Below are 26976 nucleotides of genomic sequence, written 5' to 3'. Positions count from 1 at the left end.
ACTGTTATGCGGAATGTTGAACCATCATCAAAAAGCTCTTTGCTTCACGATCACAGCCCGACTGTTTTCAAAACGCTCACACACATGGCAAAGCCCCAATTAGCTCCGGTCCAAACCATGTCAGCCATACTGTAATGGAGTCATGGATGGAACAGAAGGAGACTGTGTGCAAATGCTCCCCCCCCCCCCCCCCCCAAACACCAGAGCAGTTATCTCTCAAAACTGCTCGCTTAGTTCTGCCGTGTCCTGTATAAGAGACAAACATCCTGATAGATGACCACAAATCCCAGTCCTCTCCTAAGAAAACAGATGAAAAATGCTCACACACACACTTACACTGACACTCATACAGTCAAAACCAAGAAAGTTGGCAATGGTTACAAAAACAAATGACACACCAAGGTCCCCTTTGTGATCATCAGACAGATCATCTGCCACAGTCGTCCCTCCCAGATGCTGCCTTCCCACTGTAATGTACCTAATATACAAAGACTTAATGAAAACTTCGATTCCCTGACATCATGTAGTACAATACCTCACTTTAAAATGATTGGTATTGTGGTGATTCATGAATTTCATAAAAATGACACTAAATTGGAGACTAATTAGCAGACACTATTACAAAATAAAACAAATGATGATGTATTTTAACAGACTGTGGCATTCATTGTAGTAATGGGAAAGACTTGAATTAGTGAAAATGGTAGGCATAAAATATATGGTGTTAATACCAACTGTAATTATTCAAATAATTGGACTTTTACGAATGTAGTTTACTCATTCAAGAAGTTATTCTGTCACTTGCAAATGAAGGCACATATTGTAAAACATAAATTTAGGACGAAAGCTGTAAAGAACATTCCATCTTAATGACTTTATTAATTAAACTCATATTGTTGTAACCAGATATACGCTTAATTATAAAATCCTAGGCATCTGTTACAAAATCTGTCAATCAAAACCTGTTTTGTTTCACCCTCTTAGCTTCAATTATTGTTAGGAATGTGAGTCATTGTGTAATTAGCATGTAATAATTAATTTTGTGAAGTTGATTATTGTACTCATATTTAGATGGAATTTTCGCATTTGAAAACATTTTTACATTATAAATTTCACATATTATTCAATTCTGTAATTTTAGACGTATTATTCTGTGTAATCAGAACATCTTGGCTTTGGAACTTTTAATTGTAAATACAATTAAAAATATGTTGTCATTACTAAGTAATAATGGCCCAAGTGACCATCCATTATTTAGAATATATAAATAGGGAAGCGAGGCTGCTGGGATGGGCAGTTTGAGCTGATACCTCGAAGTGTAACCTGTGTTAGTTACTTGAATATTATTTCACTAAGATTTAAAGTTGTAAAAAAGTATGTTTCTTGATTTGTGAACCAGTCAGTTGTTTTATGAAGACATACTGTACAACTTGGCCTCTTTGCAATGTGCCATGATGGATTTGATCAGCTGTTACGAATGGAAGAATAAATGTTTAAAAACTGGAACTGATCACTTTCACTGTAAACCACACACTTCATGAAGAACCAGGAAATCTATGAAAATTTCAGTTATGTGGAGAAAAATTTTGTTTTAACCTTCTACTTATGATTCTAGATAACATCAGATGACATGCACTTTTGATAAGTCAGTTCATCTGTCTTCAAAGTTTTGAGGATTACCTTACCGACGAGTAGATAATAATTAAGTAGAAGTGTTAAAGCACGGTGGACCCGAAAGTGCCTCTGTCATAGTACTTGCCGCACCACTGCGGCTGTGGACACCTCTCTCTGTGTGGATGGCAGGGCACTCAGAGCCCTTCACATGTTTGGGTGCCCTACAACAACATGCTAGATTCATCACTGCCCTTCGGGCTCAGCCCTCACCGTCTTTTCATTCCCCATCCACTGACTCGACCCTAGCACTTTGTTTTCACCTTCTGTTCCTGGCTTCCCTCCTCGCTGGCCCAGCCCAGGTGCTCACTCTCAGGCTCCCGCACCCGTCACGCTTCTTCCCATCCTGTTTGCTGCTGGGTCTCAGTGCCCCTCTCTGCCCTCCAGGTACCACTCATGCTTTGCTGCAAGCTTCTTCCTTTCGTTCACACCATTCCTCGCCTGTTGCTTTGGCCATCCTTTACCATCCTCTGTCCTCAGTTCCAGACCTTCTGGCTCCACAGCAGCCGTAACACACGCCCTTTTGTTTCAGGAATTCCCTTCTGGGGTTTGTGCAGTTTTCCTCCACTCCAACACAGTACAGTATTTGTGGGCCAGCATCCGCTGGCCACTCCACTGCCAATAGGGACTGCTTCGCACCACTGGTCTGCCACCTTTCGGGGTCCCAGGTCTCAGCACGACAGTCAACTTTGCCAGATACTTACAATCACATTGGTTGCCCATCTTCTCCTTGGAGTGGGAGAAGGGATACGGTGTCACTGCCACCAGTCTCCCAGTGGTAGATGGTCAGTTGCAGTTTCCTAGCGGAAAAGGACATTGTAAGTGGACATGCAGTCTGATGGCTAGATAAAATGTCCCAACAGGTTGCCGACTCATTGGCCTGCCCATGCTGCATCACTGAGGAACAGCTGCAACAGTTCTAGGTGGGCATAACGATACAAGTCAGGACGGAGACAACACTGACTTGTCTGTACCAGAAAGTCAGAATGTTGCCACAGCAGGCCCCTCCCTTCACTGATGTGTGGCATTGCTACCACTGACAAGAAGCACAGTCTACACCAGTTGTTCACTCCAGGCCTTACACCAACCACACCGCGGTCCCTCATCTGGAGTACACTACTGACCACTGTCGACATAGGAAGGAACTTTAATCTCACCAGGTGCAATCTTGGGACTCAACTGGCTAGACTTCATTCATTCTCCACATCACTGCTAATGCACCATCACAAACTTCTAATTGAAACTGGCCTTGATAATAAACTTTCAGACTGTAACTAGATGACCTTCAGTGGTTTCTTGTGTTTTCTATAACTAAATCATCACAATTGGGTGACTTAATGAGAAACATATTAGTTATCTTTTTCCACAATAAACAAATGATGACTATTTGCCTGCTTCAAAGCTGTTTCTTTCCATATGTACCAAACTTGTTGCAACAAAGATGGATAATAGTAAGCATGAAAGGTATTTGAATAACTTCAGGAAAGATTCTAGGTAGTGTTCCACTTTCCATTTGGGCTGAGTATCTGAAAAGCTCCTTCACTTTGAATCACAACTTGTTGAGGGCATGATTGTTTAATCTAACCAAAATGATGTACTCGATGCCATCTTTTCGTTTCACCATAGAGGTTGCTGGTCAGGCTTATTGGTGCAATGTTGGAAAACAACTACCTAAAGTACTTGATACAGGCAGCCATGTTGTTAACATGGCAAATTTTACATTTTTTCCCTTTCCATTACTTTCTCCTTGTAAAGGTCAACCACTGTCTCCAGTACACAAATAATATTTATATCACATATAATTTAGAACATAATAATAAATTATAAAATTTCAAATTCAGTCTGCTGATACCTCCATTCACTTAGATAATAGAGTAAACATTATTATTCTCCAACCGAGCAAAACTGTTGCCTCTGATAAACAACAGAGTGTACAGTACACAGTATCCAAAATTCTTCTCATGCATGCATATACTCATTAATTCTTGAATACCAGTGACAAGAGTTCCACAAAATTTAGGAGAAATGTGAAATATCAGGCTTCTCTCAGACAAGAGTGTACAATGAGAATGGTTCACAGGTTATGACTAAAGAAGACAGGTCATGCACTAAAATCTCTAAGTACAGCTCAAGACCTACAGTCATAAGGAATCTTTGTCAAAGTTCCTGTAACATAACTATCACCACAGTAACTCCTCAGAGTTACACAGCTACAAAGACATGCAACAAGATGGATAGTAGCGAGCACTAACTAGGATGGAAGTTTCAACTTGAAAAATGTAAGTGATAACAGTGTGGCATGCAGTCAATTTTCTTTTCCAGGCCCAAGACCTCCAGTATTCCAACTTCACATTCCATTACACTGCGTCTATCTTCCCGAGGTTCCGTGCCGGATGCCAGGAATCGTGCAGTTACCTCGGCCTCTGCCAGGGGGTTCGTGGTGATGGTGAGCTTCCCGTTGGCCAGCGGTTGCTGTGTCTGCGGCAGCCGCTGCGGGGGTCGGCCGTTCTGCTGGCCACCCCCACGCCCGCCCTTGGCAACCGCCGTGATCTCTGGGAATTTGTCCCGGCTATCACTCCCTGTGTGTTGCGAATGGTACAGGTAAGGCATGTGGAGTGTGAGCGAAACTTTTTTTTTTCTGTTGATTGAGAAGTGTCTGCAATGAACATGATTAGATTTGCAACCTCCTTTTCCCAACACAAGACATTCCCAAAGAAACTGATGCACTACACTGTACAGCACTGGCAGTAAGGGAAACACACGGAAATACTGTGCACATGTGTTTCACAGGAGAACAATAGATATACTGCACCTGGATAAACCAGAGCCTTCGAAACACCCATCGACTTTTACCAATGACATCATAACAAGGTTCAAAATGCAACACAAACAAAATTTCAAAATGATAGCCATGATGCACCTATTCCCGTGGTGCAAAAATATAAACAACAGTTACAAAATTGTACAAATTCTTAACAATAAATATTGAGCCTAACAGGAAAACCACAGAAAAATGAGGCTTTTGAATGGGGAAAAACTGCAAAAACTAAAATAACCACAAAAATATGCAAATCAAAAATAACCAGATAAGTTGATAAAGCAGTTGGTAAAAGAAAAAAGAAAATTAGTGTGAACCAATTATAACTGGTATCAAAAAACATCACTTGTCATATATAGCTCAACTGAAAAGCCAGATACTGTACACAAAGTCAAAAAGTGATACCAATACAGATAACCAAAAATCATGGAAATTAACTAAATGCAAGTTCAGAAATGAACAAAACAGAGTTATAACAGTTTAACACACAAACTGAGCCTCGATCTCTCAAGCAGCATGTCAGACAAGAATGTTATATTCCAATGGAGGATGTATTCATAAGAAATTCCAAGTTCACATAAATTGTAATCAGTGTTTATCTCCATTACCAGGACAACCAAAGATAAAGTTTAAGCTCTGACTGATTATTAGTGTAAACTTGTTATAGTCTGTTCAAGTAGCTAAACCTGTAGCTCTAATAATGTGCCCACACCACCAAAATTTCTAACACACATTACAGACCCAATGAAAATCACAAACACTGTATTAACTGACACTGTTAATGCTCCCAAGCAAAACACCCCAACACTCTGCACACACATGATCTCACCCATCATGACACCACTCTATCATGGCTCAGAGCTGATGGGCAGCATCAAACCTCAAGTCGACACCCTGAATATTACTGCTGTCGCAGAGTTCATCATTTCAATCTGGAGACAGATACTTGGCTTATACCATGTAACATCAAACTCCAAAGGTTTATTAAAATACATTTTCTCAGAGTGTAGAATTACGCTGATGCACTATCATACCCTGCCCATGAAAGTTGGTTAGCCCTCATCTTTTTTCCCCACAATAAACTTCAGACTACCATACAAAAAGAAGAGGGTGAAGATTATTTCCATTCTCTACCTTAATTGCCTATAGTTTTTCTATACAGAAGTGTGTAAACAGACTGATTTGTGCATGTCTCTGACAAGTATTCCAATTCTCTCTCTCTCTCTCTCTCTCTCTCTCTCTCTCTCACTCTCTCTCCCTCTCCCTCCCTCTCTGTGACCAAACAGGTGTCGGAAGGACCAATGGCACCACGTGACTGCCACCATCTTCAGTCCATAGGCATCACTGGATGCAGATATGGAGAGGCATGTAGTCAGCACACCACTCTTCCAACCATTGTCAGTTTTTGTAATCAGGGCCACTACTTCTGTCAAGTTGCTCCTCAATTGGCCTCACAAGGGCTGAGTGCACTTCACTTGCCAACAGTGCCTGGAAGACTCAGATGGTGACCCAACCAAGCCCAACAGTGCTTAACTTTAGTGATCCAATGGGAACCTGTGTTGCCACTGCAGCAATACCATTGGCAAATATTTCATCTGGTTACATATCATGTTTCACAAACATTTCATCTGTATCTGTAGTGAAGTTCGCTACTCGCTGTGCTATGTTACAGTATGCAATTCCAGAGAGGGCATTATTTAATTGCTGTGTACAGTGGAAAGGCATGATCTTCAGCCCTCAAACACACTGATAAAATTGTCTTCTTACAGTGTTCATTCTTGCGACCTGGTTGATGTATTAAACAATATAAAAAAAAAGACAAATTGCCCTTCATACTTTTAAAGTATTCCTAATAAATTAAGTAGGGAAAGAACTGCATACCATGCAACAGCTTTTGGACTCACCTGGGGCTTTTCACATGAATATCATGAATTCTACTGGGATCAGTGCTGGCAATTTTGCTTACTAGCACATCCAGTCATTAAAAATTTTGCTTCATCAGACATCAGCAGTTGTGGAGAAGCAGTGGTTCTGTGTTAGTCACTGCAAGAATGTCAGTACAGCTGGAAGGTCTGTCTGGACTGTCAACACCTTTCAACTATTGAACAACTGCAGTTTATGCAGACGAAACTTCAAATCAACCAGTAACAAGCAAACAATGGAAAATCCAGGAAGGAATGCACCAATATAATGAAAAGGAAAGTTGCTACTCGCCATATAGTGGAGATGCTGAGTCACAGACAGGCACAACAAAAAGACTGTCACACATACAGCTTTCAGCCAGTAAGGCCTTTGTCAAAAACAGACCACCCCCCCCCCCCCCCACACACACACACACGACACACTCACGCAAACACAACTCACACACAATCGACAATCGCAGTCCGAAACCACACTGAGAGCAGCAGCACCAATGCACGATGGGAGTAGCGACTGGGTGGGGGTAAAGAGGAGGCTGGAGCATGGATGGAGAGACATAGTATGATAGGGCTGGTGGACAGTGAAGTGCTGCAAGTTAGACGGAGGGCAGGGGAGAGATGGGGGGGAGGGGGGGGGGGGGGGGGGTAGCGGACAACCTCTCGTCATGCCCTGAAATGAGAAATGTCCTGCCTGCTATTCTTACCACCCCTCCCACAGTGGTATTCTGCGTTCACTGAACCTGCACAATACACTCATCCATCCTTACACAACCCCTGCTCCCAACCCCTTACCTCTTGGCTCATACCCCTGTAATAGAGCTAGATGCAAGACCTGTCCCGTACATCCTCCCACCACCATCTACTCCAGTCCAGTCACAAACATCACCTACCCCATCAACGGCAGAGCTACTTGTGAAACCAGTCATGTGATCTACAAGCTAAACTGCAACCACTGTGCTGCATTCTATGTGGGCATGACAACCAGCAAGATGTCTGTCTGCATGAATGGCCACCGACAAACTGTGGCCAAGAAACAAGTGGACCACCCTGTTGCTGGGTATGCTGCCAAACATGGCATCTTTTACTTCAATGACTGATTCACAGACTGTGCCATATGGATGCTTCCCAGCAACACCAGCTTACCTGAATTGCGCAGGTGGAAAATTTCCCTACAATAAATACATCCTATGTTTCCGTAACCCTCTTAGCCTCATCCTTCGTTAGTCACTGTCAAATGGCTCTAAGCACTATGGGACTTAACATCTGAGGTCATCAGTCCCCTAGATTTAGAACTATGTAAACCTAACTAACCTAAGGACATCACACACATCTATGCCCAAGGCAGGATTCAAACCTGTGATCGTAGCAGCCGCGTGGTTCTGGACTGAAGTGCCTAGTCACGGCTGCCTGGTCACTGTCCTCATCCATCCAGCCCCTTTCCTGTTCCCATTCCAGTACTATACAGCCATCATTCCACCATCACACCCAGTCTTTTTACTTATCTCCTTTTCGCTATTCCCCCCCCCCCCCCCTCCCTCCCCACCTCTCCCTGCTCTCCATCTAACCTGCAGCACTTCATTGTCCACCACCCCTACCATACTATCCCTCCCCCGCACTGCCCCAGCCTCCTCTTTAGCCCCACCAGTTGCCACTCCCATCATGCACTGGTGCTGCTGCTCGCAGTGTGGTTTCAGTTGCCTGGGACTGTAGTTGTGTGTGTGAGTTGCATTTTTGTGAGTGTGTGTGTCCGTTGTCTATTTTTCATGAAGGCCTTACTGGCTTAAAGTTTTATCTGTGATAGTCTTTTTCTTGTGCCTATCTGCGACTCAGCATCTCTGCTATACGATAAATCAACCGGTAAGCAGCTCAATGCACATTGCAGCAGTTGTAATGTTTGTGCATCTCACTGTGCTGAACATCTGGGACTGCATTCAAATGATACACACATTTGCTCCAGGTTCTTACATGTCAGAACATTCTTCCCCCATCTGGTGACTACCAGTTCAGAACTGTCTGCATGTCACCACAATTAAAGTATACCAAGCATGACAAAAGGGCATTGTCCATGCTTCCATATTGACCTGAAAGCCAATGATCCTGCTCTTTTCAACATCAGATAAATCACTCCACTTTCTTCCACATTACGACAATGACTGCATTGTTTTATACCCCCCCCCCCCCCCCTCCGCCATCCTCCCCGGCATGCTTTATGTACCTTCCACAACTAGTGCTGCCATCGGCTATCTGTCAGTGATTACTGCATTTTGACATCAAATGTAGGCAGTGGTCACATTTATGTGACTGTACATGTAAATTCAATAATTATTTTAGTGAACAAAAGTAGCTGTGCTTTTTTAATGTCTGATTGGCGAAAATAATGTACAATTTATGTGTTTAGGGCATTTTACCTATTTAATAATTTTTTATTAATTTTTGGGTTATCTCGACTTTTTATGTTCCAGGTGACCTATTGTCCCATCTAAGCCAGATAAAGAAGGTTCCAGTATAGTTTCACATCTGCTGAGATTTTCTGAGCAAAGAAAGGCCAAAGTCTTCATTCCACTCCCAGTGTACCACACAGGTTTAATCTGTCAAAATTTCATTAGCATGGACCCTCCGCAACAGAGCAATAGAATCCGCTACTCAGCAGAACAGTTCATTGTTCTGCCTCCATTTCTTTTTAATCAATACAATAAATGTGTTGTCTCTGGTAAAGTATATGGAAGTAAGAGGGTGAAGATAGTGTCCTAAATATCTGTGATGAAAATATTTTGGTAACATTTACGGGCTACTCTGTTGGCACCTGGAAGAACACAGACATATTAAAAATTGAAACACATAGTATTAATGTTCCACAATAATACTTATGTATATTTTGTTGTGCACTGGCTTTCTAAGTCATTGTGAGATAATTTAAGAATGAACAGACAGTCCACACATCAACATAACTGAACAAAGACTGTCGCGTCCAATGATATGTAACGTCTAATGATTATGCACCTACACAAAAGTTCAGTATATCATTAAATAATATTCCTTTTTTTGTTCCCATGTCAAATTGAAGCATTCCAGTTCTGTGTTTTTCATATGCCTGTGAGGGAATATGGTATAGTTGTAGGTAAACAACTAGAATTCTCTCATATACAGATTTATTCACACTTAGCGTCTACACAGATACAAGTCCAGAGGCTAGCTGCCGTTAGCGTCCAACATGCTCTCCAAAGCCCTCTCCTCGAAGATAGCACACTTACGCACAGAACAAATATTGATTTTTATGGCGCTCTACACCACATAGCAGCCTCCCCCACGCAGTATGGAGTACGTCCCTGTGAATGGGGGGGGGGGGGGGGGGGTGAGAAGTTAGGAAGATAACGCACAGTTCTTCCGCGTCAGGTGGAAGCGGTCGACTGGTAGGAGACCGGGGGGTGAAGCCCGGTACGTCGACGGTGAAGTCAGCAAGCGACGCCGGCAGCTGAAGACGACGTCCCGTCCTGGAGTGAAGGTGTAGCACTTCGTCAGCCGGCAGGCGGAGAATCACCTTGCCAGAAGGCCTAACAAAGGCACGCAAATTGCCACACGCAGCATTTCTGCTCACACGCAGCACTTCTGCTCAATTTAAAGCGGCGCACCACACGAGATTCTGCACTTCCTCCCTCAATATTGTCACACGCGAGTACCACACACACTGTATCGCCATCTACGACAACAGATAATTTATGTATGTCATCAGGGTGCACATGTGTTGTGAATTCTTGGATGGCACCTGTACGAGCAGTGGTAGGGAGGCAGGGAGGTGTGGGAAAGCCATGGCAGGGGGAAGCATCTGCTAAGAGGGGGGTGGCAGGTGCACTAGACTGTGCAGGAGACAACCTCGGGCAATCAGCTGACAGACAAGGGAGCGTGACCGAAGGCAACGAGGAGCCAGCGTGGGTTGAACGGCGTGACAAAGAGCTGTCACACGAAGACGGTAACACAATGGTAGAATCCGAGTGGTTGGCAGTTCGACTGCGAGGGCTGTGAGGAGTGTAGCCCCGAAAAGATTGGCCACTCGAATTAGATGAACGCGGAGAAGGAGCAGTGCTCAGCAGAGAAACACGCTGTGGAAAATCAATACCCAAACGCATGGTGTGGGACGATGGATGGCCGCTCGAAGCAGGAGTGGGAGAAATAGGGGCAGAATCATGTCGGGGTCACCAGTGAGGGAATATGGTATAGTTGTAGGTAAACAACTAGAATTCTCTCATATACAGATTTATTCACACTTAGCGTCTACACAGATACAAGTTCGGAGGCTAACTGCCATTAGCATCAAACATGCTCTCCAAAGCCATCTCCTCGAAGATAGCACACTTACGCACAGAACAAATATCGATTTTTATGGTGCTCTACGCCACACCTGCATAAACTCCAAATGTCATACATTTTTGGAATAACAGTCTGTTTACAGCTAGAAGCTTCCACTGATGTTATGTCAACTATCTGTAAGTCTTACCACATTTACTGCTGCCTAAGATGCACCAGTGTAAAAGACGCACACCGCTTTTTTAGACTATTTTTGGGAAAAAGTTTCTCACTTAATACATCTACTGCAAAACAATAATAACACATATGTACACATACACATAATGTCTAGGCAATATAAGTAGGAAAAAGTGCTAACCTTTTAATTTTTGTCCTCAAATCTGCACAATTCATCCTTAGTGCTGAAGGAAGAAATACTTGATGCCCCCATGTCAGAATCTGAAGCCTCATACAATAAATTATCCATTGTAACACTCAGTGGATTGCTGATTCCATATTTTTTAAATGATTTCATCATTGTTTCAGCTTTTATAAAGTCCCATGAAGATTTGACTCGCTCGACTCACAAACTTGAGAAATGGTAGGTTTCTTCCTCCTTCCTGATGATGTAATTTCAAAATCTGTAGATTGCATCAATCTGTTCCACTCCTCCTTCATATGTCCCTTAAGTGATTTGTTGATACATTCGTCTAATGGGTGAAGTAAATTAGTTAGTCCTCCTAGAATTACAACTAACTGAGTCTTCAATGCATTCAGTCTATTGTCTTTTGTTCTGTGAGAACAAAACTGATCCCATACTAAAAGGGTAGGCTTCTTCAGTAGGCCTCCAGGTCACCTCGACTAATTTTTATCTATTCACAACCTCATTCCTCCTCCATCCATCCAGCCTTTATTGTGTATACAAACAAACACCAGTACTTCTTTCAGTAATTGTTCCTTAGGAAGCATCTTTCCTTTAAAAATCAAAAGGGACAGCAAATTTGCCCATCAGCACAGCAGGATAAAATGACTGTGTAATTAGTCTTTTCATGATATGAAGTTTTAACAATCAAACAATGAAAAATCCAGGCTGGAATGATGACAGTATTATGAAAAGGACACAGTGCTACTCACCATATAGCAGAGTTGCTGAGTAACAGATAGGCATGACAAAAAGACTGTCACACAAATAAGCTTTTGGCCAGAAAGGCCTTCACTGGAATTATACATCATAGGCCAATCTGGCCTCGGCAGCAAGAGACTGGGGTCATGTGTGTGTGTGTGCGTGTGTGTGTGTGTGTGTGTGTGTGTGTGTGTGTGTGTGTTTTAACTGATTGCAATGCAGTCTTTTTGACCAAAAGCCTATTAGTTTGTGTTGTGCCAATCTGTGACTCAGCATCTCTGCTATATGGTGAGTAGCAATGTATCCTTTTCATAATATTGAAGTTTTAACAATAATATTTTTTGTGCCCTTGGAACCCGTAGTTCCATTACAAATCTCATCAACGGTTAGCAGAGTCTTGTTCGTGTTTCCATTCTGTGAAAATTCAAACTTTTCTCTTTTCCTTGCATTAATGACAAATCGATGAGACCCAATAATTTGGTTTTGGTTCTTAGCTTGCATCTTCTGTGATGTTTTTGTCTTGGTCTGCATGCAAGATTGATACTTCTTCATAAATCTTGAACACCATGCGTTGATCCAAATCATGAACATCATGATCTGGATCCAGTAAAGTTGGCAATCACTTTGTTAGTGGATATTGCTTTTGCTTTATGAATGATCATTTTCATACAAACTGAAATTCTGTTCTCTAAAATCCAAGTATTGAGTCCTAACAAGTTTTGACCATTTAATAGCTCAATTTCTTACATTTTGTTTGGTGCAAGGTGCTTTTTTTAAAACATCTTCCTGATTCTGCCAAGTTCTTATCATTTTTTCAGTTGTAGGTGGCACGAAGTGCCTTTCTGCAGTCCTATTTCCATGCTATTAAGCAAATGCAATCATTTCCAGCTTAAACGCAACCATACAACAATGTCGTATTTCAGCCACAGTTTGCAAATAAAACCACAATATAGGTACAACACAAACAGGTCTCCACACTAAACACAGTCACTGGAGCTTGAACAAACTATATAAAAACCATTAACGACAGCACATGTGCATCCACTGAACTCTGTGCAACTTACATGCTCAAAATTCACAAGGAAATGAAGAATGAATTTCTTCAAGTCAAAACATAGAAACTTTTAAGAAATGGAGCTTGTAGGTACCTATCTTATTCGAGAAAGGTAGTATGTGAAATCCACTAAATTATAGGCCCCTATTATTAATATCAATATGCTGCAGGATTTTGGAACATACATTGTGTTTGAACCTTATGCATTACATCAGAGAGAATGGTCTGTTGACACACATTCAACATGGAGTTAGAAAACATCATTCTTGTGAAACACAACTACCTCTTTATTCACATGAAGTGTTCAGTGCTACTGATAGGAGATTTCAAATTGATTCCATATTTCTAGGTTTTTGGAAGGCTTTAGACAGTGTACCACACTAGTGGCTTGTAGTGAAATTGCATGATTATGGAATATTATCTCAGTTATGGGACTGGATTCGTGATTTCGTGTCAGAGAGGTCACAGTTTGTAGTAATTGAAGGAAAGTCATCGGGTAAAACAGAAGTGATTTATGGTGTTCACCAAGGCAGTGTTACAGGGCCTCAACTCTTCCTTATCTGTATAAACAATTTTTAAGACAATCTGAGCAGCCATCTTAGGTTGTTTGCAGATGATGCTGTCATTTATCATCTAGTAAAGTCATCAGAAGATCATAACAAATTGCAAAACAATTCAGGAATGATATCTGTATGGTGTGAAAATTGGTGATTGACCCTAAATAATAAAAAGTGTGAGACCATTCACATGAGTGCTAAAAGGAATCCAGTAAACTTCAGCTACTTGTTAAATCAGTGAAATCCAAAGGCCATAAATTTAACTAAATGCCTAGGACTTACAATTATGAATAACTTAAACTGGAAAGAACACAAAGAAATTGTTGTGGAGAAGGCAATCCAAAGACTTCATTTTATTGGCAGAACATTTAGAAAATGTAACAAATCTACTAAAGAGATTGGCTACACTATACTTGTCTGTCCCCTTTAGAGTACTGCTGTGCAGTGTGGTATCCTTACCAAATAGGATTAATGAAGTACATAGAGAAAGTTCCAAGAAGAGCAGCACGTTTTGTATTGTCACAAAATAGAGGAGAGAGTGTCACTGACATGATACAGGTTTTGGGGTGGACATAATTAAAACAAAGGTAGAATCTCCCCAAGAAATTTCATTCACCAACTTTCTCCTCTGAATGTGAAAATATTTTGTTGACCTACAAAAGAAGAAACATTCATCATAACAAAATATGGGAAATCAGAGATTGCACAGAAAGGTATAGGTGTTTGATTTTTCTACACGCTGTTTGAGACTGGAATAATAGAGAATTATTGTGAAGATGATTCAATGAGCCCTTTGCCAGGCACTTAAGTGTGATTAGCAGAGTGTCCACATATATGTAGATGTACCTTAACTTGCTATCTGCGTGTAAGACACATTCAGTTTTGGGGCCTATTTTTGAAGGAAAAAAAGTGCATCTTATAAGCTGAAATATGGGAAGTTGTCTGATGATGGTCAAGAAAGCTGAACGCTGGTTCACAACAAAATACAAAATAATTGTTATTGTGGAACATTTATAGTGTGTATTTCAGTTTTTAAAATGTCTCATTTGTCAGTCCTACACGTAGCAACGATTATGCCTCAGAATATCAGTATACTAACCTCGCTCTCCAGCCCTCGCAGAGACCTTACGACGGTAGAGCAGCCAGACGACGGTAGCTGCCACCAACACGACGACGATCACGCCCACGCTGCAGCCGACGGCGAGATAGAGGGTGCCCGCCCCGCTCGCCTCCACCGTCTTTACCAGCACCTGTGCACTGTTGGCCCCGTCCACGGTGCTGTCTGCTCCGGAAACTGGTGGCTCTGTCACGGGCAGAGCTGAAACAGAGCAGGGGAGTTATGTGACTCAGTTGTGAGTAGCAGTCTGTTGTTTAAAAATTAATTGTGCAATTGAAGACATGCTAGCTCAGTGCATTTTCTCTCTAGCAATCATTTGTCACTCAGAATGTAGTTACAGGGAGAATGTTTTTCTGTACAATAGTTGTGAGGGCAGCATTGAAACAGCCATTCATTATTCCAGCATACTAGAAAGCACTCAAATCTTTTTTAAAAATCTTTGTCAATGACACTAACCTCAAATTCCTCATATGTCAATCCTTTCTCTGCCACACTAAGACTGAGGAATGGGTAATGTAAATCATTTCCCCTTCCAGTATTATATTTGTGAATGTTACTGATGTTTTTGAATTGAAATTGACAGTTGCCAACAAATTTCACAAGGAAATAAATGTACCATGAGGTTGTTAGTATGTCCAACTGTTGAAAGAGCTGTCTGAGAGTTTTTAGAATGGACATCACAAATTGCACATTTCTGTGCAACAAACACTTCCTTCCAAATGAAGAGTTACTTCAGAATATGATGCCACAAGATACTAATGAATGAAAATAGAAAATGTAATTCCATGTTTTGATAGCTACTTTAGCTGTTTTTTAAATGGTAAATTGTATTTGTAACATGGTAATTTTCCTTATTACCTTTGGCTATACATTAGTGGAACAGACACTACATGTTTTAAAGTAAAATCCATTGTAAGGGGAAGATGTTCACTGGTTTGTTACATTTAGTCCTGAAATTATTCCTTTCAGCCAAACAGCTTTCTTCTGAATTGGAAAACAAACACACATTCACACAAATACAACTCTCACACACAGGACCACTGTCTCTGGCTGCCAAGGACAGACCGTTAAGTTTTTTTTAAATTCTAAATAACAAGACAGTGGAGAGAGAAGCAGAGAGAGAGAGAGAGAGAGAGAGAGAGAGAGAGAGTGAGTGAGTGAGTGAGTTTATGTGTGTGTGTCTGTGGGGGGGGGGGGGGGGGAGGAGGGGGCGTTACTGATAGAATGAAAGGTAAACTTAAAATACACTGACTGAAATTTCAATGTTTCTTATTATTTATTTATTTTTTAATTTACATAATCAATTTTATACTGAAAATTTCATCTTCAGATGTGCCTGTACATAAAAATCTTCTACAAATAAGGTCTATTTATATTTAGTATTTATGAACACAAACTGCAACAATGGAAATCAATAAAATAATTACTAAAATTTTTAGCACCTTCCAGTATACTAGCACTGACATCATGTTTTGGGAAAATTTGACAAAATACCATGAATGTACAATAATTACTAAGAGATAATACCACTGTCACCAACAGCGGTCCTATTCCACATAGAACTACTGACCAAACAACATGCATCGATCACAAAAGGAAGAAGATGGAGAGAATTGGGAAGCTCATCAATGCAAGTTATAGCATACCTAGAGTGCATATGTGTTTGGTACTTCACAAGTGTTGCAAGTCAAATTTTTGTAATAAAAACCTCCTCTGTTATGAGTCATATTCTCTTGTATGAGCTGATTTATGAAAGGGATGTAGTATCCATACAACCAAACAATATATCATAACCCATCATAAGGTAATGCAATTAAATTTTTAAAAATGTGAATATTACATTCAACCTCAAACATAATAAATACAGTAAAACTTGATCAAAGCGGAACGTGTATAATTTAGAAATCTGCCCAAACCGTATAAGTATTTCAGTCCCGATGCATTCAATACACTTTCATACTCTAATATTTTGCATAAAGCAGAAAATGCCTAACGTGTAAATGGAATGAAAATTTTAAGACTTGACTAATAAATCATTGTATTATGTGGAAAATAGCTTATACAGCACTACTGTATTTCAGTATTCATTAGTTATTCACAATCCTAAAAGAACACTACTTTTAACACAAAAACTGTTCAGGCATTACAATGCTGTTGAGCAGTGCAAAACCAGGAAAAAGAGCTATCAGCATAGGGTGGCATTGTGGGTGTGGGCATCAAACTGCACAACAACGAACAAGTTGGGCACAGTGTCGATACACCAAAGGAAATGGTTCGCTCCTTTGTCAGCTTTTCTCATTTTTCATTATTACTGATGCATGCTGGAGCACACCGGGACATTGTTGTGCACTTTAGAACTCTCTGCTGCAATAAGAGCAGCGAGAGAGGTGGATGTTGTCCAGTTAAACAATGCTTTTACCCAGCAAGGTCAAGAAATCCAAATAAATGCACTGTATGCATTATCTCCTGTCAATTTCAGTTGACTAGGAGCAGTTTAAGTGATACCAGCAACATGATGTTGAACAAAAACGTGTCAGTAACATTTAACAAAAAGATTAAGGTAGTCAAGGCGTATGAGAAAGAGACTTCCTGTGCACGAAATGATGGTGCACTGAAAAGCAGTAAATCACAATTTTATGGTACCTTAAGAAACAGGGATAAGGTGGATGAAAGGGAACGGGCAAATGAAAGGGAAGAAGATGGGTAATGAAGACATTAACAAGATGATGTGGGAAGGGTTTGTAAGTGTGCGAGCAAAAAATACTTACGTCAGGAACCACGTTGCAGAATGAGGTTCTGGAAGTTGCTAAAGAGCTTGGAAGTAAGGAGTTTGACATCCACAGAATGGTTTGACAGTTTCATAGCTAATCACCACATCATGTGACATGAAGAGTGTGGGGAAGCTGAGAACATGCAGAAAAGTGTAGCAACACAACGGAAGACAACACTGTATAACCTGACAGTGAATTAATTAAAATGCGAAAAATTCCATGTAGTGCAGAAGGCAACATTTGAAGCGATAGCTTCCTGTCAACTCACTCTACTTCAGCAACATATTTAATAGAAATCCACAACACAAGATGAATGGGAAAGAAACAATGGGAGAAGAACAGGAGCAAAATGATATCCCTAAAAAAATTAGCATGCCTGCAGCACACACAAATCCTCCCAAGCTGTTGGAACCACTGTATAATGCAAAAAATTGTGCAGAATAAGTATATCTGAACATGAAAACATAGGCAACAAAAAGTGAAATGTAAGGAAAATAAACACAAGAATAATATGTATGTACAACAATACAGATATGCTGTGTTATTTATCAATTTCTGTACAGTCTAGTGTTCTGTTGTACAATATACAGTAAATGAACATCTATTGTGAATGGATGAAGGTACATAAATATGTGCATAATTACAAATTTATACTTTTGTGCATGATACCTGCCCAATTTTAAGTAGGCTAATGAGTTTTGTGTAATCCAGAAACTTGTCCAATTTGGAAAATTGTTTCAGTCCCATGTGTTCCCATTTGGAGCAAGTTTTACTGTACAAAATCTTATGGTAAACACTCGCTCCACAACCTATGGGCAAAACCCAGCATATTATCCCCATAATGCATTTGGAATACAACCTGTTTTTCCCCTTCCCCTATAAGACTTACTACCATCCGATTTTATGGCCACCTTCACGAAATGACAGTGTAGTGAACATAATCTATATATGATGTGGTGAGAGGAACGTATCAGACATGTTAACATCCAAATATCAAACAACCACTGACAGGGTGAAACACACACCTTAGTGATGACTCCACATGGTTACACTCTGAGTAAACATGCAACAAACTTAATAACTGTTATACTATACTAAATGTTACAAGGTTCCTAATTCTCCATTTCTCTTTCTTTTTGTGGCTGATAGTGTGAGATTTGATATTGAGTTTTATGTAGTGTAGGGCTATGGTTAGCGCAGAAGGCATTATCTTTCAGTAATCGTTACACAAACGTGGTATTTTGTAAAATTATCTCAAAATGTGACCTCCATGCTTATCCAATGGGAAATTTTAATTGAATAAACTGTGGGTTCTTGGTGAAACATTGTAAATTAACTAAACAATCACTGTTTTTTGCCTTGTTTCACAAATTTTATCATGGTTACAGCACAACCTAGGTTTCAGGTTATAAATTCATTTTCAGGTACATTACTGATTCCAAAAATGATGAAACAAAGATAAACATGAAGATACGGCACAAAGATAAACATATCAAGTTCTTAATGTGTCGATCCTTGGCTTAAATTTATGCAATACATTGTGTAATCATAGTGTGGGAAAGATGTTTGTGCCCACTTTGCTAATGACATATGTCTAAGTGTGCTTGCTTTTGTAAGGAGGCAGCCAGAATAACAGTTGAAAGTAAAATCATATTCTAAATTAATTCCAAGATTAATTTTCTTTTCATTTGGTTTTATTAAATGTTATATTAGTATCTGCATGTTGGAATGACATAAATGCATCTGTGTTTTGGTGTGAGAAATATCTCGAACAATTCTTCTGACTGGCCAGCCTAAATGATTGACCAATCAGAGTTAAGAAGTTCCCGCACACTGCTAGATGGATATGCTGAGGAAGAAATAGCATCTGAGGGAGTCACTAGTCAGCTATTGGATGTGCAGGTCATGTTGAACATTTCAGTTTTTATTTTGTGTAAAATGAAGAAATAACTGGTTTCTCGTGTCTAGATTGTGTTGCCATGAAAGTAGTTGCATTTTTGAACAGTTTGTTGAAAGCTGGAAGTTTTGTGATTGTTTTGTTGGAAAGTTAGCCGCGTGTGAACTTTTGGCCTGTGTGTAAATTCCACATAGCACGTTTTGTATTCACATACGGAATATTTGGCGAGCAGTTTCTGTTAAAGAAATGCACTGAAAAGGATTGAGAGTGAAACTCACTATTAGTAGTGGAACAGTGATTGTGAAATCGCATAATTATTCGGGTCGGACTTATGTATATTTCTGGTTGCTTTGCGTGTGATCTGGATTGCATGAACTGTTAACTGAGAACAGTGGTCTTGGACTTGAAGGCAGGTTTTTTTCCTATGAGCTAAAGGAAATAAAAAGATTTGTATTAGAATTTTGACATTTTACAAAAGGAATGAACCAACTACCTTCCTCCTGAAAATTATTATAAGATATTTACAGGATAGCTGGCTACTAGAGTTACACAGACTTTGCAACGTAAGTATAGGCATCATTTTATCAATGCTGCTTTTTCGACATACTAATAGTACCTACATTTGCAGAGAAATGGGATGGTAAACTGATGCTGTACTGAGGTAGGTGGACCTATTGCAAGAGAGCAGTACAACCAGACTTGATGGCAAAAATTAAACCCCACCACACTGCACACCCTTTTAGAGATTTCCAGTTCACTCATGATTTATTGTTGCAATGGTGCATATGGAGTACGAGAAATGATTACATACACAGATTAATATCACAAATGGTTCAGAGGTACAATCTATCAACCCCCTGCTGAAACACTCATATTACAACATAGGAAAATCCAGGATGGAATGTACTCACCATATAACAGAGATGCTGAGTTGCAGATAGATACAGCAAAAATTACTATATAGGTGGCAGTATGGGTGCTGACTATGGCATCCAGTCAATCGTACAGAGGGTGAATACTGTCCTAGGAAATGTCATGTCATGCCTGCTTGAACTGTTTATGTAATTCCGCAAGAGTTTTTGTTTGATGAGTTGCATAAATCACTTCTCGTCCATGATATCCCACACATGATCAATTGGAGACAAGTACGGAGATAGTGCTGGCTACAGAAATTACTGCATGTCTTGCAGAGCACATTGGGCTTCACAGGCAGTTTCTGGGTGAGCATTACCCTGTTGGAACAACACAGCACCTTCCTGTTGCAAGAACAGGTCTGACAACATTCTGGACATATCGAGTACTATCTAGCTTCCCATACAGAAACACCAACGGTGAATGAGAGTTGTAGCTTACCGCACCCCAGACCATAAGGTCTGGGGTGGGGACAGGGTGTCCTGGATGAATGCAGTCTGTGAGACAGCGTTCTCCAGGTCTATGCCATACCCGCAAACGACTGGCACCTGCGTGCAAGCAGAAACTGCTTCTATCGCTGAAGACAACAGCATGCCATTCCATCTTCCAAGTGATCCTCTGATGGCACTGGTCAAGCCATGCACGTTGATGCTGTGGTGCACGTGGAAGACGAGCTAGAGGTGTATGTGCCCAAAGTCCCACTGTCAGTAAACAGTTTGCAACAGTTTGGGATGACACATGTGGGCTCACAAGTTCTCTTATCTGTGCTGCGGTAGCTGTATGATCTGCCACTCCTGCCCCTACAATATGACGATCATGGCAGGCGTGGAAGTCCATAAATTCATCTACTTGTGTCAGAACATTCATGTGACCACCTATACCAGCACTGTTGCACAAATGATGCAGCACATCCAGTTTTAGAGATTATTCTCTGAAAGGACCAGCCCACAACTCAGAAGACCACAATCTGACCTCTTTCCAAGTCATTCAGTTGGCCGTAGGAGGCATGAGTGCATCTTCATGATATGGTTCCAGCTTTGGAGGTTATTCTCTGAAAGGACCAGCCCACGACTCAGAAGACCTCTTTCCAAGTCATTCAGTTGGCTGTAGGAGACACGAGTGCATCTCCATGATATGGTTGCCTGCTTGCTTCAGATATTTGCACCACACTGCACCTTCTGGCCATAAGCATTTCCTATTAAAGGGTAGGCACAGATGGCACTCCGGTAGCTATGCCACTACACTATCTGCTGGCACACAATGCTGAAACCATTATCAGTACATCTACTGTCCCCCAAATGGCATATGCCATCACCAGATCAAAATGGATGTCATCTTTCCAGGTGTAATTTGTACAGGAAGAAACAGTATTGGAAGTGAAGTGACCTCGGCCTAAGCCTGCTTGTTCACCAGAGAATATTGAAGCGGTACGAGTTGCTGTACAGAGAAGTCCCTGAAATTTGTGGAGAAAGGCAGCAGTGCAACTGGGAATATCCAGACGCTCTGTTCAATGCATTCTTGAAAGTTACCTCCATATGTACCCATACAAGATGACCAGTGCACAGAAGCTCACTGAAGAACACAAGCAGCAGAGACTACTGTTTGCTCAGTGGGCGGAGGATAGGGAAGAAACATTTCGTTTTCAGATGAGGTGCATTTTCATTTAGACGGTGTGGTTAACAAACAAAATATATGCTTTTGGGCCACTGAAAACCCACAAGTGCTTCACAAACGACAACATTATGCTCTGAGGATTACAGCATGGGCAGCAATTTCCGGTCACGGACTTATCGGACCCGTTTTCTTTGAAGAAACTGTGAACAGCGAGTGTTATTTGAGCATGCTTTGCAATTGCTTCATTGCACAGCTTCTTGCTACTGCCTTGCCCTTCAAAATGCAGTGGTTCATGCAAGATGGAGCAGGGCCACATACTGCAAACACTGTGTTGGAGTTTTTACACGAGCATTTCGACATGTGGATCATTTCACTCATGTTTCCAGGTCGCTCCAATGACGGACAAAGTTGGCCCCTCAATAGTCCAGACCTCAATGAATGTGACTTTTTTCTTTGGTGGTACCTAAAGAAAAAATTTTTCCCGAAATGTCCACGTGATTTAATGGCGCTCAGAAGACTTATTCTTCAAGCTTGCAGTGAAATGACGGAAGACATGTGCCATAGGGTAATCACTAACTTCAGTGTTCGTTTGAAGGAAGTTAGGAAACAAAATGGTGGACATATTGAGCATGTGCTGAGTTAGAACAAATGTCCACGGATGGCTCTTCATTGTAGTGTATGTTCCTTTCAGATTGTATTGACAATAAAGTTTATATTCAAAAACAAAATGGTAACACGTTTCGTGCGCCACCCTGTAAGTCATTGCGTCCAAGAATAAGAATACTGCAGCTGACAATAGCCCAGCCAACATGAGTGAACACCTGTAAAAGGGGACACTTACGCAGAGTCTTCTGGGTGAGGATGGCACTGAATGCCGAGGCAGCTTCTTTCACGAAACCCTGCAGCTTCACCTCGTAGGTGGTGTCGGGCTGCAGGTGCTCCACATCGAACGTGTCTGCCTGCGGGTCCTCCACCGTGACGTGCAAGTAGTCGCCAGCCGTGCTCGCCGGCCGGTAGTAAATGTAGAAGCCTTCCAGCTCTGCCGGCTCTGACTGCTGAAAAAGGGGCACTTCCAATATACTTCATCTGTCTCTGCAGGTAAACTGCAATAGAGTGTAAGTATCCAAATATTTTACACTTGCAATGTCTGCTGCTGCTGCACGAAAATAAGGGCGATTCTTGTATCCTTGACCAAAAATAAAGGAGATTAATAGCACAGCAAAATTTCGCCAAAAGTCAAAGCAGTATTTGTAAAAGTAAACTATTTATTTACACATCACAATTACTTATACAGATTTTGCAACAGATTTTGTCTCAGTCAGTAGTTTTACATCATTTTTTGCAAATTCAAAGAATTCACTACACGAATAGAGAAAATTCATGGCAACTTGTAGTTCAGATTCGATTAAGTTTGTGTTACTTCTGTTCCTTACATCAGTCCACTTATTATTCATAAGAGAAAATACTCTCTCAGTGTGAGCATTACTTCCTGGTATACTCATAACAAAACAAACCAGCTTACCCAAGTTTTCAAAATTAACTTTATTTGATTTCAAAGTTGTAAAAACCTGTATCCATTTCTGGCTAACATTACCATCTAAAGAGACAGCACATTTAATTGCAACATTAGACCTACAAAACTTCTCATACAATTCATCTTCATTAATACAATCCAGCTTAAGATATTCTACAACTTCATGCATGTCATTGAATGTCGATTCCCTTTTTAGACATAGTGGGATTAAACTCTTTAAACTATTATCAAATTTACTACCTAAGTAAGAATATAAACAATCATAGAATTCAATGAAGTTGTTCTCACTACTAGATTTCAAATTTAAATCAAGAACAGAGGCTAATAATTTATGAGTACCACTACCAAAAAACCTATCTTCCTTTCTCTGTCTAATTTTACTAATTAGTAAGTTTACGGCTTCATGAGATTCCATAATACTAAGGTCGGAATTCTCCAAATACTTTGCTTTTTGAATGAAAACATTTCCAATATTCACAAAAAACTAATATAAGCTTGAACAATTGTTTCTACTTCTGTATTTTCATTGCAAAAATACTTTTTCAAAACTTTAGGACAGTCTGATTCCTCTATGCTTTTAAAATAGCTTTTTGTAGGCTCCCAATTGTTTAAAAGCCTTTCTACTGCAGGTGTGAGAGATAACCATCTACTATTCACATCTCGCAAGATTTCAGCCCATTCCACATCAATCGGACAGTGCGTGCAAAATTTAAATGATTGAAAAATATTTTTACATACCGGTACATGATAAGAAAAATAAAGCTAAAAACGGGAGATAAACGGCCACTGAGCCTGAAAATACGGGAGCTGGAAGATTATGAAAAAATGTCTCTAAATACGGGAGATGCTGGGAAACATGGGAACGTTGGTCACCCTAGCTGCAGTTTCATGTTTCTTCCTTTCTGATAAGTTCTAGCACAAGTAATCGATGTACTGTGTATGAGGTTCCACGTTGAATAGCAGAAACTGCTCAGTCAGTGTCACATTTTGTGATTCAAATTAAAATTGGAAATAGAGTTAGGTTAAGGAAAGGAAAACGTACATTTATAGCATTTGTAGACTTACAGAAAGCTTTTGAGAATGTTGAATGGAATACTCTCTTTGAAGGCTAAAATACGGGGAGCAAAAGGCTATTTACAATCTGTACAGAAACCAGACAGCAGTTCTAAGAGTCAAAGGGCATGAAACAGAGGCAGTGGTTGAAACAGAAGTGAGAAAGGGTTGTGGCCTACCACCAATGTTATTCAATACGTACACTGAACAAGCAGTAAAGGAAAGCAAAGAAAAATTTGGAGTAAAAATTAAAGTTCATGGATAAAAAATAAAAAATTTGAGGTTTGCCAATGACATTGTAATTCTCACAGAGGCAGCAACAGGCTTTGAAGAGCAGCTGAATGGAATGTACAGGTGGATATAAGCTGAACATCAACAAAAGCAAGCCAGCCATGGTGGCCAAGCGGTTCTAGGCGCTTCAGTCTGGAACCGTGTGACCGCTACACTCGCAGGTTCGAATCCTGCCTCGGTCATGGATGTCTGAGATGTATTTAGGTTGGTTAGGTTTAAGTAGTTCTAAGTTCTAGGGGACTGATAACCTCAGATGTGAAGTCCCATAGCGCTCAGAGCCATTTCAGCCATTTTTGAACAAAAGAAAAACAAGGATAATGGAATGTAGTCAAATTAAATCAGGTGATGCTGAGGGAAATAGATCAAGGAAATGAGACAAAGTAGTAGACGAGTTTTGCTATTTGGGCTGCAAAATATCTGATAATGTCCAAAGCAGAGAGAATATAGGCTGGAAACAGCGAGAAAAGTGTTTCTCAAGAATAGGAATTTATGAACATCAAATATAGATTTAAGAGCTAGGAAGTCTTTTCTGGAGGTATATGGCTGAAGTGTAGCCGTGTATGGCAGTGAAACATGGACGATAAAGAGTGTAGATAAAAAGAGACTAGAAGCTTTTGAAATTTGGTGGTACAAAGGAATGTTGAAGATTAGATGGGTTGATAACATAACTAATGAAGAAGTGCTGAACGGAAGTGGGGAGACAAGAAACTGTCGCACAACTTGACCAAATGAAGGGACTGGTTGATGGGACATATTCTGAAACATCAAAGGATCACCAACTGGGTATTGGAGGGAAGTTTGTTTGTGTGTGTGTGTGTGTGTGTGTGTGTGTGTATGTGTGTGTGTGTGTGTGGAGGGAGGGAGGGGAGGCTAAAAATCATTGAGGAAGACCAAGAGATGAATACAGTAAGCAGATTCAGAAAGATGTAGGTTGCAGTAGTTATTGGGGAATGAAGAGGCTCACAAAGGTAAGAGTAGTATGGAGATCTGTATCAAACCAGTCAGTACACCACAACAACAGAGGTACCAAGAGGAAGTTGGTGGCAAGCTAACAAGGAAACAAACAGTGGAGGTAAAGGACAAAGCTGAAAAAAGTAGTTGACTGTTGGAAGATTGGATAATAAACAGGAAAAAGTAGAGTGTAGAAAACAGAGGGGAGGGTAATAGTGCTGTTTACATATGCTGGCAAGCCAAGCCGACCATCTAATAAAATGCAAGTAATTGTGAGACAAGTTTAATTTTGTAATGGAACTGGTCAAGGGCACTTCCCCCCCCCCCCCCCCCCCCCTCCCCCTTTAGTGTACTTCTCGTGGCACTTGAGTAAATGTAATACTCGATACACAGGCATCCTCCTGAGGTCATAAAAATTTTGATTTTTTGTTATAATGAAATAAGTTGTAGAGTGTTATTGTACATATGTACAAATATAAAAATATATAATAACAAATTGTTTCAAAAAAGGAATCAAACTAAAAGTTGTGTGAAACATATTTTTCTACCAAAATTATTTACACAGTTTAGCATTATAATTTGAAAATCATCTTAACGTACATTTTATAAAATATTAATTACATATAAGCAATGTAGGAAAGACAGATTGCTACTTACCATAAAGAACACACGTTAAGTTGCAGACAGGCACAATTAAAAACACTTACACAAAACTTTTGGGCACAGCTTTCATCAGCAAATGAGAAACATGCAACATTCATATACACAAGCAAACACACCTCATGCACACGTGACTGCGAACTCAAGCATATGGTAGAGATGCTGGAGTTGGAGGCCATGTGTGCATGAGGTGTGGTTGCTTGTGTGTGTCAATGGGGTGTACTTCTCTTTTTCTGATGAAGGCTGTGCCCAAAAGCTTTAAGTACGTGTTTTTAATTGTGCCTGTTTGCAACCTAATGTGTCTTCTTCAAGGTAAGCAGCAATCTGTCTTTTCCTACATTGTTGATATTCCTACCTGGAGTTTCCATTGTTTGATTACATATAACTTTTACTTTTAGATGTAAAGATCAAAATATACACAAAAATATTCGCATTGCGAGTTGAGCTCTGTTGGTCACTTAGTCTTAACTTTTTGATGTGTGGTAATTCAGTGTTAGAAAGCCTGCGTTCTTTAATGTTGCATTCTGCTGTGTTATATGGAAAGTTGCAGTGCTTTACTACTCTATATTGGAAGTTTTTGTGGAAGCAATAAATTGTGTAAATGATGAAGATGAACAAGGTTCTGATATATTTTAGTTCTAAAATTAATTCATGAACAACCAAAACTATGCATACAATATGCAAATGTCACATTGGAAAAGGCTACAAAATGCAAACAATGGATCTTTTGTTGAGTCAATTATGCAAGGAAAT

At 40.4% G+C, this 26976-nt stretch overlaps 1 protein-coding gene across 3 annotated transcripts in view; it reads right to left on the bottom strand.

Annotated features, from left to right (window-relative positions):
- LOC126425318 (interference hedgehog) overlaps positions 1-26976 on the bottom strand; it is a 602807-nt gene that overhangs the window by 13301 nt on the left and 562530 nt on the right. Inside the window, exons 12-14 of one of the 3 annotated variants that reach the window (XM_050088299.1) lie at positions 22576-22789; positions 14523-14741; positions 4087-4250 (exon numbers count right to left, since the gene is read on the bottom strand). In XM_050088299.1, coding sequence (XP_049944256.1) covers positions 4087-4250; positions 14523-14741; positions 22576-22789 — 597 coding nt within the window. The remainder of the gene's footprint in view (positions 1-4086; positions 4251-14522; positions 14742-22575; positions 22790-26976) is intronic. The other 2 variants (XM_050088300.1, XM_050088301.1) reach the window with 2 other exon arrangements.

This window comes from Schistocerca serialis, chromosome 10 (genome assembly GCF_023864345.2).
Source record: "Schistocerca serialis cubense isolate TAMUIC-IGC-003099 chromosome 10, iqSchSeri2.2, whole genome shotgun sequence".
NCBI classification, from domain to species: Eukaryota; Metazoa; Arthropoda; class Insecta; order Orthoptera; family Acrididae; genus Schistocerca; species Schistocerca serialis.
This window is presented reverse-complemented; position numbering and strand designations above follow the sequence as displayed.